The 14908-nt window shown below is 38.6% G+C and overlaps 1 protein-coding gene across 1 annotated transcript in view; it reads right to left on the bottom strand.

Moving 5' to 3' along the window:
- LOC114649422 (secreted frizzled-related protein 1-like) overlaps positions 1 to 14908 on the bottom strand; it is an 81401-nt gene that overhangs the window by 49638 nt on the left and 16855 nt on the right. The window contains exon 2 of the mRNA XM_028798917.2: positions 2495 to 2572. Within this exon, the coding sequence (XP_028654750.1) occupies positions 2495 to 2572 (78 nt within the window). The remainder of the gene's footprint in view (positions 1 to 2494; positions 2573 to 14908) is intronic.

Here is a 14908-nt window from a genome sequence, read left to right as displayed (position 1 = left end):
CTCTCTCTCACATTCTCTGCTCCTAACGGAGGGGGTGTGAGCAGAGGGGCTGTTCGCACACTGACCTAGAGGATACGGACGCTCCTCTAAAAAATGCTGAAAAACTACCTTCACATTGTACCGGTGGTGCATCGCATACTTAAAAGTCAAACAGCCCTATTGATTTTTGTTTGCTTTTTTCTCTCTCTCTCTCTCTCTCTCTCTCTGACATTCTCTGCTCCTGACGCACACTCCTTTGAAGAGGAAGATATGTTTGCATTCTTTTAATTGTGAGACGGAACTGTCATCTCTGTCTTGTCATGGAGCACAGTTTAAACTTTTGAAAAAGAGACAAATGTTTGTTTGCAGTGTTTGAATAAAGTCCCTGTCTCTCTACAACCGCCTGTGTTTATGTGCAAATCTGTGACCCAAGCATGACAATATAAAAATAACCATATAAACATATGGTTTCTACTTCGCGGATTTTCACCTTTCGCGGGGGGTTCTGGAACGCAACCTCCGCGATCGAGGAGGGATTACTATATTCCATTTTGTTCTGCTTTTTTATTTCAATAGTAATTCTACAATAACTCGGCATACTCTAAATCACTTGTTGTATTTGTAACAGTTCAGAAGCGGGCCTCTGATGCACCCTGAGGCTGCTATTTTTATTTTAAACTACATCTTAATCAGAGTCCTCCTGCCCTCATTTAAACTCTTTGTTTAAGGTGTCTGTCACTTTGGAGATACCCATCTGAATGTGTTTAATTTCTCTACAAAAAAATTCAGCTTATTGTTCAGTTAATGGATCTTGAAGCAGATAGTGCACTTTTATATTAATCTTCCCCTGCCCACTCATTCATCCAATTTAAACACATCTTTAGAGATTTGGATCTCTTCTTTCTTTCTTTTTTAATATATAAAACATCCTTATACTTATGATGATGCATGTTCTGCCAAGGAAGTGGAAAATGAGAAATCACAAAGAACAGGAGATGACAAAATTAAATTCCATATCAAGATGTCAAAATGTGGAAAGTCAAAAGATCATTTCACTAAAGCACAATACATTAATGTCAAAAAACGTGAAAAATTATTAGCTCCCAAGACAGATTTTAGACACTAGCTTTGTATAGTAGATTTTAAATTCTTTAAACATTAGATACAGATTTAAAACAGTCTATGCTGTCTTTTGAAATATCTCTAAACTTAGACACCAACGAGTAATGTGATGCCATCTTATATATCTGAGGATCAATGACATAATACGTCTAGTGACCCTTGCATCACGTGACCTGCAACAGGCATAGTTACCATAAACAAAGCTGTGACCAAGCAAAAACAGAAGAAGGTGCTGCTTGTGAAGATTAACCAAAATGTACGTAAAAAGGTGACACAACAATGAACTGAAATTGACAAAAAAAAAGAGTTTAAAATCAAAACAGGAGTACAAAATGTGTGCCGAAATGAATTTTAGCATGTATCAGAAGCTCAAAATGATAAAAAGTTGTGCTTTTATTGTTAACTTTACTTACATGTTTTAATTAGGAACTCTAAAATGTTTTTAAAATAAAAAATTAAATGATAGAAATAATTGTCTTTAATTGACTGAGAATTTTTAGAATATTCTAAAATTTCTTATAAATATAAGCTTACACTGATGTTTCAAATTCTGCATGGTATGAGTGTAGACAGAAATGTATGATTAAAAAAAAACATATACATATGGTCCAAAGGCAGAAACGCATTTATGATCACTCTACACTGGGGAAATTCCAAAAGACTAAAAAATAACGGCACATATTATCCCATTATATAAAAAGTGTGATTGGGCAGAGGTCAGTGCTAGGGACACCGTTGGGAACTTGTTAAGAATTAATTTTGCACAAATATTAGGAAGTTTTTCTCCACACAGGGTGTCTTAGACACATAGAATAATTGATTTATTTCAGTAATTTATTTTAGTAGTGTGGTACACAATAGAACTTTAGGAACCTTCAAAAATGACTTGGAGAAATTCAGTGAATAGGACAGGTGAGCTTTGTTGGACTCAATGGCCTGTTCTCATCTAGATTCTAATGTTCTAAAGGAAATGTAAGAAGTCAAACTAACTCCACAAGGACACTCCGAGAGCCATTGTGTTTGCCACCTTTGTTTAAGCACAGACTTTTAGTTTGGTCTCTCTCAAGCTATCCCAGCTTCCGTCTGTTGCCAGTGCCAGTGAAGCCCAAATTTAAATGATCTTATGTAGTTAGTATAAATTCTGTTTAGAGTAATTCATGTAATTCAAGGTGGTCTTAAAACGTCACGATCAAAAATGTCACCTTTCCGAAAAGGCAATTAAAAAGAAACAGTAAAACAAGCTCCAGACATGTACTATATATGGAGCACTTAACGCTATTCGTTAAAAATATACATACTCTCAGCCACAGTCTTCATTTAATTCAAAAAGCTAAAAACATGGCCAGTAATGAGTAGATTCCCAATACTGGTTTCAACTGTCTTCTAGGCTTACCAAATTCGCTGGCACACATATGGTCAAGGATCACCTCAGTCTTCATTTCATTGTCACATGGTGGACAGATACCAGAATCTGCAAAAAAAAAAAAAAAAAAAACATGGTTGTAATTATTGAAAATGTCTAGTAACCTGAAAGAATCTGCTGTCATTCTGCAAAACTGAACATGACATATAAAAATAAAATAACAATATCAATGTCACTTTGATGGGCTGCTGTTCAATTTAGGGTTGTCTCCTACCTGTTGCTCATTGCTGTTGGTATAGGCTTGAATCCTTGTAACCATCAACTAGATAAAAGTCTATTTAATCATTCATAAATGAATGGTTGTATTATAAATGTCTCTGAAAATGGCAGTCACCCCCACAATTATAGAACAGCATATGTACCCACACTCTGACCCTGGACAGTACTAATACATGCAAAAGGGAGTTGGAAATATCAAGATTATCAACTTAACATACATTTACATGTACTGTACATACAATGCAGGCTTCTCCCCAAGGACCAGAAGACAGCCAACATCTAAGTAGGACGTTATTAGATAATGATTTAATTTGAATTTGTATAGCCTCCAATGACAAAGGGTGGCACTCTCTGTGCATTTTACGAGACTGAAATTTAAGGGGAAGACATCTGACCAGATGACCTGGTTTGTTCAGAAACAGCAGCATTCAAAAGCATCCACCTAGCCATGGGAATTAAACCATTTTATGCCTTTGTGTAGCCATGTCTGCTCAAGTCATATCTGGTCCTCAAAATTGTCAAAGACATCAATAAAGTTTACTGAGTTTTCAATTAAACAGTGAAAAACATATCTGAGGACACTTGGTAGAAATTAATGAAAACTGTATTTATGATGGAAAGTGAGGAAAGACATCTTCATTTATAATGATGAGAGATTCTAGAACAAACTAGTCTAGTGTTGTCTTCAACAAAGACGACTTGATAAGGTAATGGGACAACATCACTATTACCTAACCTAAGAGATGGTGAATATTTGTTTATAGCATGTATGTTTTTGAGTGTCATTTTTAGGGATGGCCTAGGCCAAATGAAGCTATTTATTCAATGGGGCCCCATGCTCACTTAGAGAAAAAGCCCACATAGAGCCTCAATAAACATCCCTGAGTGTAAGGAAACGACCCTATATATACATAAAGCATATTAGTAATTTATCTGTGTTTTCATTTAGGAAAATTATTTATATTATTTAACGATACAAATACATCACTCTCACCTCAAAGTACTGCACCCTCCAACCAGTTTCCCCCAACCCACAATTACAGCAGCGCAGGTGAGCAGAGAGCTGAGGAGACTTTGTGCCAGCAAAGCAGTGGGTCCAGATGGAGTATCGCCACGACTGCTGAAGGCCTGTGCGTTGGAGCTGGGGAGTCCTCTACAGCGGATCTTTAACCTGAGCCTGGAACAGGGGAGAGTCCCGAGGCTTTGGAAAACATTTTGCATCACCCCCGTCCCAAAGATATCATGTCCTAGTGAGCTGAACGACTTCCGGCCCATCACTCTGACGTCACATGTGATGAAGACCATGGAGCAGCTGCTGCTTCACCTCCTAAGGCCACAAGTCTGCCACGCCCTCGACCCTATGCAGTTCGCATACCAGGAGAAGGTGGGAGCGGAGGATGCCATCATTTACACGCTACACCAATCCCTCTCCCACTTGGACAGAGGCAGTGGTGCTGTAAGAATTATGTTTCTAGACTTCTCTAGCGCCTTCAACATCATCCAACCTATGCTCCTTAGGGACAAGCTGACAGAGATGGGAGTAGATTCATATCTGGTGGCATGGATCATGGACTATCTTACAGACAGACCTCAGTATATGCGTCTCGGGAAATACAGGTCTGACATTGTGGTCAGCAACACAGGAGCGCCGCAGGGGACTGTACTTTCTCCGGTCCTGTTCAGCCTATATACATCGGACTTCCAATACAACTCGGAGTCCTGCCACGTGGAAAAGTTCGTTGGCGACACTGCTATTGTGGGCTGCATCAGGAGTGGGCAGGAGGAGGAGTATAGGAACCTAATCAAGGACTTTGATAAATGGTGTGACTCAAACCACCTACAACTGAACACCAGCAAAACCAAGGAGCTGGTGATGGATTTTAGGAGGCCCAGACCCCTCATGGACCCCGTGATCATCAGAGGTGACTGTGTGCAGAGGGTGCAAACCTATAAATACTTGGGAGTGCAGCTGGATGATAAAATGGACTGGACTGCCAATACTGATGCTCTGTGTAAGAAAGGACAGAGCCGACTATACTTCCTTAGAAGGCTGGCGTCCTTCAACATCTGCAATAAGATGCTGCAGATGTTCTATCAGACGGTTGTGGCGAGCGCCCTCTTCTACGCAATGGTGTGCTGGGGAAGCAGCATAAAGAAGAGGGACGCCTCACGCCTGGACAAACTGGTGAGGAAGGCAGGCTCTATTGTAGACACGGAGCTGGACAGTTTGACATCCGTGGCAGAGCGACGGGCACCAAGCAGGCTCCTGTCAATAATGGAGAATCCACTGCATCCACTAAACAGTGTCATCTCCAGACAGAGGAGCAGCTTCAGCGACAGACTGCTGTGACTGTCCTGCTCCACTGACAGACTGAGGAGATCGTTCCTCTCCCACACTATGCGACTCTTCAATTCCACCCGGGAGGGTAAACGTTAAAATTATGCAAAGTTATTGTCTGTCTGTATGCCTGCATTGTTATCACTCTTTAATTTAATATTGTTTTTTATCAGTATGCTGCTGCTGGAGTATGTGAATTTCCCCTTGGGATTAATAAAGTATCTATCTATCTATCTATCTATCTATCTACATCATTCACTATGATAACACTATATCATTACATCCAGCTCAAAAAATTGACATGCTTGTGAACAAAATATCTCAAAAATACATCAACAGATGTGTATAACTGTCCCAAGATCATCAGGTACCAGCCCATTACAGAGCTCACTTTTTTTGCACAATGGGCCAAATAAGGTTCACCAATCAACTTAACTTGCATATCTTTTGGATGAAGGAAGAAAACATGCAAATTCCATACAGTCAGTGGGAATGGTTTTGAACTCATCTCCTCGCGCTATGAGGCCCAATTCACAAGCTACTGTCAGCACACTACAAGAAAAACACAGCAGCACTTGAAGCTGTGCAGAAGAGAGCAATTGGGTCCATCCCAGGACTTAAGGACATGTGCTGCTCTGATAGAGTCTGAGAATTAAACCTGTTTTGTCTCAAGCAGAGATGACTGTGTGGGGGCATGATACATGTCGTTAAAATTCTCAAAGACGTTAATATAGTAGATCCAACAATATTTTTTAAAACTTAAAGATAAAGCCAAGATGCACTTCTTCAAACTAAAGGTTGGGTTGTGGAAATCTGAAACACACTACTGAGACATGTAGTTGAAGTAGAAACTTTGACAACCTTTTTACTTATAGCTATTAGCAAAACAAACGAGGTTGATGGACCATATTATCTGCTCTCATTTGTCAAATTTCTTGTGTTCAGAAATTATGGAATCAAACTGAAACATAGATTAGGACAAACCCAACCATTAATTAATTCACTGAACTGCTTTTCACTAGTGCCACAGCTGGCATCTAGTATAAGGTATAAACCAACCCTAGACATGGCATTAGTCCTCACAAAATAAGCATTTATAAACATGAATTGAGAACAACAATCTTTTATATACACACGGCTTTGCATTGCTACCACTATCACCAAAATCTTAAAAAAATAAAATCATTAAACAAATCACAGCTTATTGAAGTGCCAGGTAAATTCCATACAGACAGTGCCCAGTCCAGGATTCAAAACCGGTCTCATCAAGTGCTAACCACTATACCCCTTGTCCAGTATAAACAGAAGAAAACAAATGTTTAAAATAATTATTGAATTTTTACCTAATATGCTAAAACCAGCTTTTGAGGTTTCCCAAGAATCAAATGCCACAGAATTATCTGAATAAAAGCACTGCAGGTACTTCCTAATCCCTATCTTTGCCTTAAATGACTAATATTTCTGGTTGATTAAAGGGGAGTGTGACTGAGCATACACTAAAGAAAAGATTATCCTCTGAAGTCTGTGCATGCAAAACATTCTCTTTTTTTAGCATCTAGCTTGCGTCTTTCTTGAAATGCCTGCAGAAGAGCTGCCACTTTCAATGATCTGTACTTAGGTCTCAACATATTTAATGTTCATCCTGAATTGTCATTTTTATAAAATCTACATGGTTTAATAAATATTTACATAAATGTATGATTTTTCTAAGTAAAATGATTTGTGACTTATAAGTCAATGGACATTATAGCCTGCAAATCATTTGCACTGCTCTTTTACCATATCCTGTGATTAGCTCACTGTTATTACCTTTTCTTAACAGTAACTCTATTTCCTCCAGTTTTTGTCACATGCACATGTGTCACAGCTGCAAATTAGGTCTGGAAGTGTTTTATGTTATTTACATTTTGTTTACTGAATCTTCATTACACCCCAACAGTGAAAAGTGCCGAAGTGTGAGTAAATAGTGTATTACACCTACTCAAATCACATCTTAAGAATGAAGAAAAGCTGAAAACTCTTAAAAAGCCCACAGGGATCTCCAGAGGATGAATCGACTCCACTTTAAGCGTGACTGGGCCGAGAACCAACCCAAATCCCTTCCTCTATAGGCAGTAGAGCTAATCACTCTCCAGATATACTTTCCACAGTATCTAGGGTATTGGAAATGAAAACACTTCCTGTTCTTAAAATGAAACTGTTGGAATGTATCATTTTTGCATCTCTAATTTAAAAACCATGAGAACTTAAGAACAATTTAGATGAGGACAAGCTGTTGAACCTAAAACTGCATGTCAATCCCAATTCACTTTACTCTTTGCAAAATATTATTAAAATCTGAAGGTGCCCGAAGTAGGACTAACCCTACACTGCTGTGTAACTTGTTTCATATACATTATTTCTGATTATTTGTGCAAGATGTGCTTTCTATTGCTTGTGTGATTTTGACCATTAACCGACTGTCATCCTGTCTCTGAATCTCACTCACTTACTCATGAGGGTCTGATCATTTTGTGGGTGTTGAGAGCAAAGAATGTCAACATGCAGTTTAAAATAAATGATAGTGGTTAGTGGTGCTGCTCCATTCATTCAGAATAGTGAGTTACATTCCCAGCTTGCAGTATTTACTGATTCTGCAGAGTTAATAGTTTCTATTTTTGTTCCCAGTTACTCCACTTTTCTTGCTATAGTCCAAACCGTTGTGTGTAAGGCTAATGGGTGGCCATTAACTACTCAGGATGAGTGTGCTCTGTTATGGACTGACACCCTGTTCATGGTTGACTCCTGTCTTACACCCAAAGCTGGGTTAGGGCCTGGCCCTTGCAACACTGAGTGGATCAAATGGGTTTAATAACTGATGAATGAATATATGGAGACAGGCAACAAAATGACCAATTATAGGTGAGACACATTTTTTTCTGTCTGAATCTAATTAGTCCAAAAGCAGTGATTAATTAAATGAATAAAAAAGGTAGACAATCACCTCTCTCTATATAAAATCCAGCGTCTGTCTGCTTTTCATGAAAGAACTACTTAATGGATTTAGATTGGGTTTTTTTTCTATAATTTGCTTGAACATTCCAGTTGATTTTGCAACTTCTCTTATTGCGCTATGTATCATAGTTCACCTGCTGTACTGATTTATTTGCGCAAATCCAAGAGACACGCAGCGAGCGGAGGGGAAGGGACCAGGGCCCTCCTCATTCACACACCTGCCTCGGGGCATGTACCTTACCTTTGTTTAACTAGCAAATGAGAGAACTACTTAACGGATTTACATCAGGTTTTTTTCTATAGTTTGTTTGAACATTCCGCACATTATCTCATCATGCTAAGAATCATAGTTCACTTGCAGGAGCGACATATTCACGCTAATCCGAGACAGAGGCTATGGGGAGGGGGAAGCATGACGTCAGGAGTTGGGAGCCGGGCAGAGCCCTACTCACTGTCTTGTTTCACTGCTACGCAGGTGGAGCTAGTTAACAGATATAAGAAAGATAACATGACATCAAGAAAAAGATCAACCATACAACAGAATCATAACCTGCCAACTCCCTCCCCTCCCACTCATCCTAAACAAAAAGAAATAGGTAAGACATCACTGCACATACTGCTTCTGAAGCACTCTCATCCAGAATAAAGGTAAAAATATTCTGCTTTATTGTATTCTTTAACCAATGAAGCAATATGTTCCCAATTTAAAAACCATAATATCAGAAGAATCATGCTGATAACTCTAACATAATTAAGTTAAAAAAGGAACACTTCCAAGTTTTAAAAAGTGGTACTAGCCGGATTGTTCCACCTAGAGACCAGACAGATTTTGGCAGCAATTGAACACAAAGAAACAACTCACTAATGAAAAGTACAAAAAGGAAAAAGCAGAGAAATCCACAGGCAATAATTGAGGGGACCAAGGAACAGAATAGCTTCAGCATAAGAGGAAATAGATGACAAGTTAGCTGCCACAGGAGGAGTGCCCAGAAACATATGCAAGAAAGTTCCCTAAGTGTTAAGTGAGCAAATTTTACAAAGTGGATCAGAATCTAGGCCTTGTGAAAAATGCAATCTAAGAGTGAAATAAATCCTGTGATAAAAATGGTGTATGAGCTGGTGGTAATTTTTTCCAGACATGCTTAACATTTTTAAAAACAGCATGCCAGCAGATACTGTAGAATCAGATGAAGGACGGTAAGAAGCCCATTTCCACATTATAGCTAGAGCCACCCTATCAGAATCACACTGAGGGACTTACATGCAGAAGCAGAAATGAGCTTAACAGAAGAGGCTGAAGAGACAGCAAAGTTACACAGAGTACACATCAGTAATGGGGCAAAAAGACAAAGTTCCACATCCCCTGAGAGAAGGTCTGTGCTGCAAATGACAAAAAGGAAGGAAGGAAGAATGAATGGAAAACTTTGACTAAGGAAATGGAAACGGAATAGAACATAAAGAACCCCATCCCATCGTTTAAGTACTCCGCTGTACAAATTTCCAGAGATACTCTGTTCAGGCTCAAAACAGATTGACCTTAAATGTTAAACACTTTATTAAAATAATATCAGTACACTGGAGTGCTAATACTGAACCAAAGCAGCAACTACTAAGTATCTGAACAGCTTGCTACATAGTTAATCTTTATTTCAATAATAATTTCTGTTATTATATCTCAAGCATGGTTACACAATTGCTTCAGTCATCTGTAGCTTGTACAGTTTTACTGAAGTCTTATTACCAGTATGTGGCCTTGGGGGATGCTAAATCTCATACCCACACTGTCACCTGTGGAGTCCCACAAGGATCAGTCCTTGGGCCGACCCTCTTTAATATCTATATACTACCCTTGGGTCACATCATCTGCAAGCATGGAGTTTCATTCCATTGCTATGCCGATGATACGCAGCAATATGTGAGACTGAATTCGACTTCTCTAACACCTCCATAAACTTTTTCCTCTTGCTTGGATGAGATTGAGGCCTGGATGTCCAAGAACTTCCTCAAGCTGAACAGCACCAAAACTGAAGCTCTTTTAATTGGCACCCCCCGTCAACTTCGTTCCTCTGTAAATTGTATTTCCTTTTCTGACCCTACCATTACCCTCTACCCTTCTGTTACAAAGCTGGGTGTCAAGTTAGACTCCTATCTGTCATTTGATATACATATCTATCACCTTTGTAAAATTACATTCCTTCATCTCCGAAACATAGCCAACCTCCGTCCCTACCTCTCCCTCTGTGATGCTGAAAAGCTGGTTCATGCCTTTGTCTCATCCAGACTGGACTATTGTAATGCACTCCTCATCGGGGTACCCAACAAGAGCCTTCAAAAGCTACAACAAATTCAATATAGTGCTGCAAGAATCCTGATGAGAGTGCAGAAATATGAACAGATCTCACCAATCCTTCGGTCACTTCATTGGCTCCCTATCCATCTCCGTATCGAATACAAACTCTGTTTGTTTACTCACCAGTGTTTCCATGGAAATGCTCCACAATATCTTAAAGAACTCCTTATACTACAATCCACTACAAGAAACCTCCATTTTAGAAATACCTACCGCCTTCACCCCCCTGTGACCAAACTTTATACAATGGGAGACCGAGCCTTTGCAGCGGCTGCTCCACGGATCTAGAATGCCCTACCAGAGAGCCTAAGAACACAGCAGATTGTGGGCTGTTTTAAAAAACAGCTAAAGACTTTTCTATTTAGGAAAGCTTATTAACAAGAATGCTATAATTATTGTTGTTTTATCTCTGTTTTTATCTTGCTTTGCCTTTGTTTAATCTTTTTATGTTGCACTTTGAGATTTACTGCTAATGTAAAGTGCTCCTATAAATAAAATGCATTATTAGTATTATTATTATTATTACCATGCACACCATACTATTCACTTTAAATCTGCTAAAAAATGTAATTGATAGAAAATCTTTGGCGTGTGCCATAGAGCTGTCGAGTCTGATAATCATTTTTGCATTTGCAGCAACCAATTTCCAAAACAGGAATCTTAGATCCTTCTATTCATTGCCAAATCCACTCAAGGATGTAGGGGACCATGGTCTATCCTACCAACATCAGAAGAAGGCAGAAAAAAAACTGGAGGGTATGTGAATGCACAGGTCTAACACTCCTGGGCCATCTCTTGCTTTACACTAAATAAGGTAATGTTAAAATCTGAAAGTGTTCCATTCATGTTAACTCTGTTTTAGCAGTAAGGTCCATGTAATTAGCATTCTGGAAAGCGTTGTGATGTAGCATTAAAGAAAAAGAAGCTATGTTAAATATTTCAGCCCATGTTTAACTACTGGTTTATACCAAGGAACCAGCACATCTCACATCCCAATGGCCTTCAGTAGTTCAGCCATGTGTTTGTTTCCACTAAGATCATTCTTAGAGTCAAGCAAGGTATTAACTCATTAGTGGAGACATCCAAACTAAGCAAGATTCAATTCTATTTATTTTTGTATAATGCTCTTTATTGTGTACAGGCTCAAAGTACTTCCATTATAATTATAAATATGTGTATTAACAGTAAATTACGAACCATACAACATTTGAACACACAAACAAAGAAACTGCATTAAATACAAAGAAAAGAGACCAGTACCCATAAGGTACTGCTGTTTATATCTACCCATGAATAGATTATAGACATAGCCAAGCTCAGAGACCTATTATCATATGTGGCTGAACCAGTTGTGAAATCAGCAGACTTTTTAATGGTGTACTGAAGTGGGCAACTTCTGGACCTACAATGCTAACTTCCTCTGACCAGTGAGCCCTCACAAACCTCTGAGAAGAATCCTTAAACATCAAAAAAGTGCAGCACTCTGAGCACCTTGGTGTGCTCCACGTGAACTACCACAATGTCCCAACAGTCTACCTCATCTGTCAGGCTGAGCACCTACTGTATCACCAGGATTTTAAATACCTGGATTGGTCCCCATGCAGCTTCCTCTGCTTTTAACCTATTTAGTCTGGAGACTGCATGAGGACCGAATCCAGGTATTTAAAAATCATCAAAGTCATTGATAAAGTAGGTCCAGCAACATTCTTTCAGCTAAAGGGTGAATCAACTACCGGAGGACATCAAAAGTACATTTAAGACTGAAACCGGGAAGCACTTCTTTAAGTAAACAGTTGTGCGACTCTGGAACAAACTACCAATACATGTACTTGAAGAAGAAACCATGACAACCTTTAAGAAAAATTTGGATGAAATATTAGCAATTAGCTAAACAAACTGGCTTGATGGACTGAATGGTCTCTTCTTGTTTGTCAAATTTCTTGTGTTCTTATGTATGTGTATTATCATGTCTCCATCAGAAGTCCTTCAGCAACATTAGCAGGCAAGTTCAGGACCTGCTCAGATCTCTTAATTATGTCAAATGTTGCTATAAAAATGAAAAAGAATAAGGAATGTGCCCTGTAGAATAACTACATGTTTTTCATAAATAACAGATAAGCCCTGACAAAGAGGACTGTTCACGATTGTGTGTGAGAACATCAGAGAGAAGACACCAAGTAAGATGTTTGTAAAAGAGAAAATACTGGTCGTTCACAACTATAAACATAATTTTCAATAGCGCACATATACTGTAATGCTAATGGCAATGAAATGTTGTTCACCTTCATAAAAAGACAAGACAAAACTTTCTAATCCAACATGGTCTTAGCACACAAGTTTGTTGGATGAGCTGACAGCCCTCATTGTCTTTTTATAATCCTTATGGTTATGGTTGCTATTTAATTGTTATACTCAAAGTTTACAGTGTTCTTATGGAAATGGCCATGACTATATCTGCTTTGTCTTTTTATTTTATATGACACTTTAATATATGCCTTACTAATAAATTCTCCAAAGTGAATCATGTGAGAGTAACTGTGAGCTTGTTAACTCAGAGCACAAAAGCAATAGATTTAATCCAGAAATATAAAGCATCCCACTCTCACCTTCCACTTGAATTAGTTTAAAATATCATCCATTCATTTATCCAGTCCAGAGATACATAAAGGCTAAAGTCAATCCTACCAGTAGTAGGCCTAAAGTTGAAGGGTATGGTGGTCCACATTATTTACTTCCACTTCACCAGCCTAATTGGCAGTGTCTTTACACTGTGACAGGAATGTCACCCAAACACAGGGGGAGCACGCACATTCCACACAGGAGGTACCCCTTCTGGGTGTTAAACCTGCTACCAAGATCTCAAATTGGCTAACCGGCAGGAGACAGAGAGTACAGATGAGAGGAGAATGCTCCACATGGAGCAAAGTCATCAGTGGAGTCCTTCAGGGGTCTGTCCTTGGTTCATTACTTTTCATATTTATTATATTGACATTTATTCTGGTATAGCAGAAATTGTCAAATTCACAGTTGATTCTAAAATTGGAGGGACTGAAGGCACTGAGGAGGCAGCAAAAAGACCTGGACAACCTTCACAACTAGGTGAACACCTGGAAAATGCACGTGGGAAGAAGAAACATCAATTATAAATACAAGATGGCAGACACCATCATACAGGAAGCCACCTCAGAAAAGGATTTAGAGGTATATGTTGATGCAACACATTTTCATTGACTAAGCAATGAACAGAAGCAATTAAAATTTTGTTTTATCATAAATATCATATTTAAGTCAAGGGAAGTTATGCTCAAACTATATAATTCACTAATAAGAATGCATCTGGAGTATTGTGTGCAGTTCTGGTCACCATGGTATAAGCAAGACATTGCTCTCCTCTTCACAACTTCAAGGGCTGCTATCAAGTGCATGCCAAGACTTCAGAACATGTCCTACTCTGACAGGTTCAGAGAATTAAACCTGCTTAGTCTCGAGCAAAGGAGACTGTGTGGGGACCTAATCCAGGTATTTAAAATCCTCAGAGGCATTGATAAAGTAGATTGAGAAAAATTCTTTCAGCTTAACGGTGAATCATGTACTCAAAGGCATCAGTGGAAATTAAGGTGAAGTGCATTTAAAACTGAAGCCAGGAAGCACTTTTTTTTTTTTTTTTTTAAACACAAAGACTTGTGGGAATCTGGGACATGTAACAGAACATTTGTGTCATGTAGTTGAAGCAGAAACCTTGACAACCTTTAAGAAAAATCTGGATGAGCTTTTGGGACATCTTAGCCATTAGTTAAACAAAAGGACTTGATGGACTGACTGGTCTCTTGTTTGCCAACTTTCTTATGAAGTAATTCTGGCAGATACTATGAAGACAGAAATAGAAATTGAATGGACTTCACAATTTTCATATATTTGACCTGAAAGAAAATATTCACGAGAAGTATATTGTTAAAAAATGCTTCTTTGATTCATCAGCAGCTTCAAAATTTACAGACATTCTAAGCAACCAGTCTGTTTGTAGTGCTAACTACAATAGTGAGAATAATGTAAATAGTAAGGTGGAACATTTTAATACTAAGGTGAGAGCTGCTGCTGACATAATCGCACCTGAAAAGATAGTTAAAAAATCTTTTAGCATTGTTATACCATGGAAGACCCAAAGAGTGTCTGATCTAAAGAGAACATGCCAGAGTGCTGAGCGTAAATGGAGAAAAACTAAACTGATTATCCAATATGAGATATTGAAGGTTAAAATAAGAGAATACAACAACATAGTCCATCTTCCCAGACTGTCTTAAGACTGCTGTAGTTAAACCCCTGCTGAAGAAAAATAATCTTGACTCCTCTGCTTTTGAAAATTTTAGACCTATTCCTAAACTGCCTTTCTTAAGTAAAATTCTAGAGAAGGAAGTCATTATGCAGCTTAATGATCACCTCAATAAACTTGCTATTCTTGATAAGTTTCAGTCGGGTTTCAGAA

This window comes from Erpetoichthys calabaricus, chromosome 1 (genome assembly GCF_900747795.2).
Source record: "Erpetoichthys calabaricus chromosome 1, fErpCal1.3, whole genome shotgun sequence".
NCBI lineage: Eukaryota > Metazoa > Chordata > Cladistia > Polypteriformes > Polypteridae > Erpetoichthys > Erpetoichthys calabaricus.
This window is presented reverse-complemented; position numbering and strand designations above follow the sequence as displayed.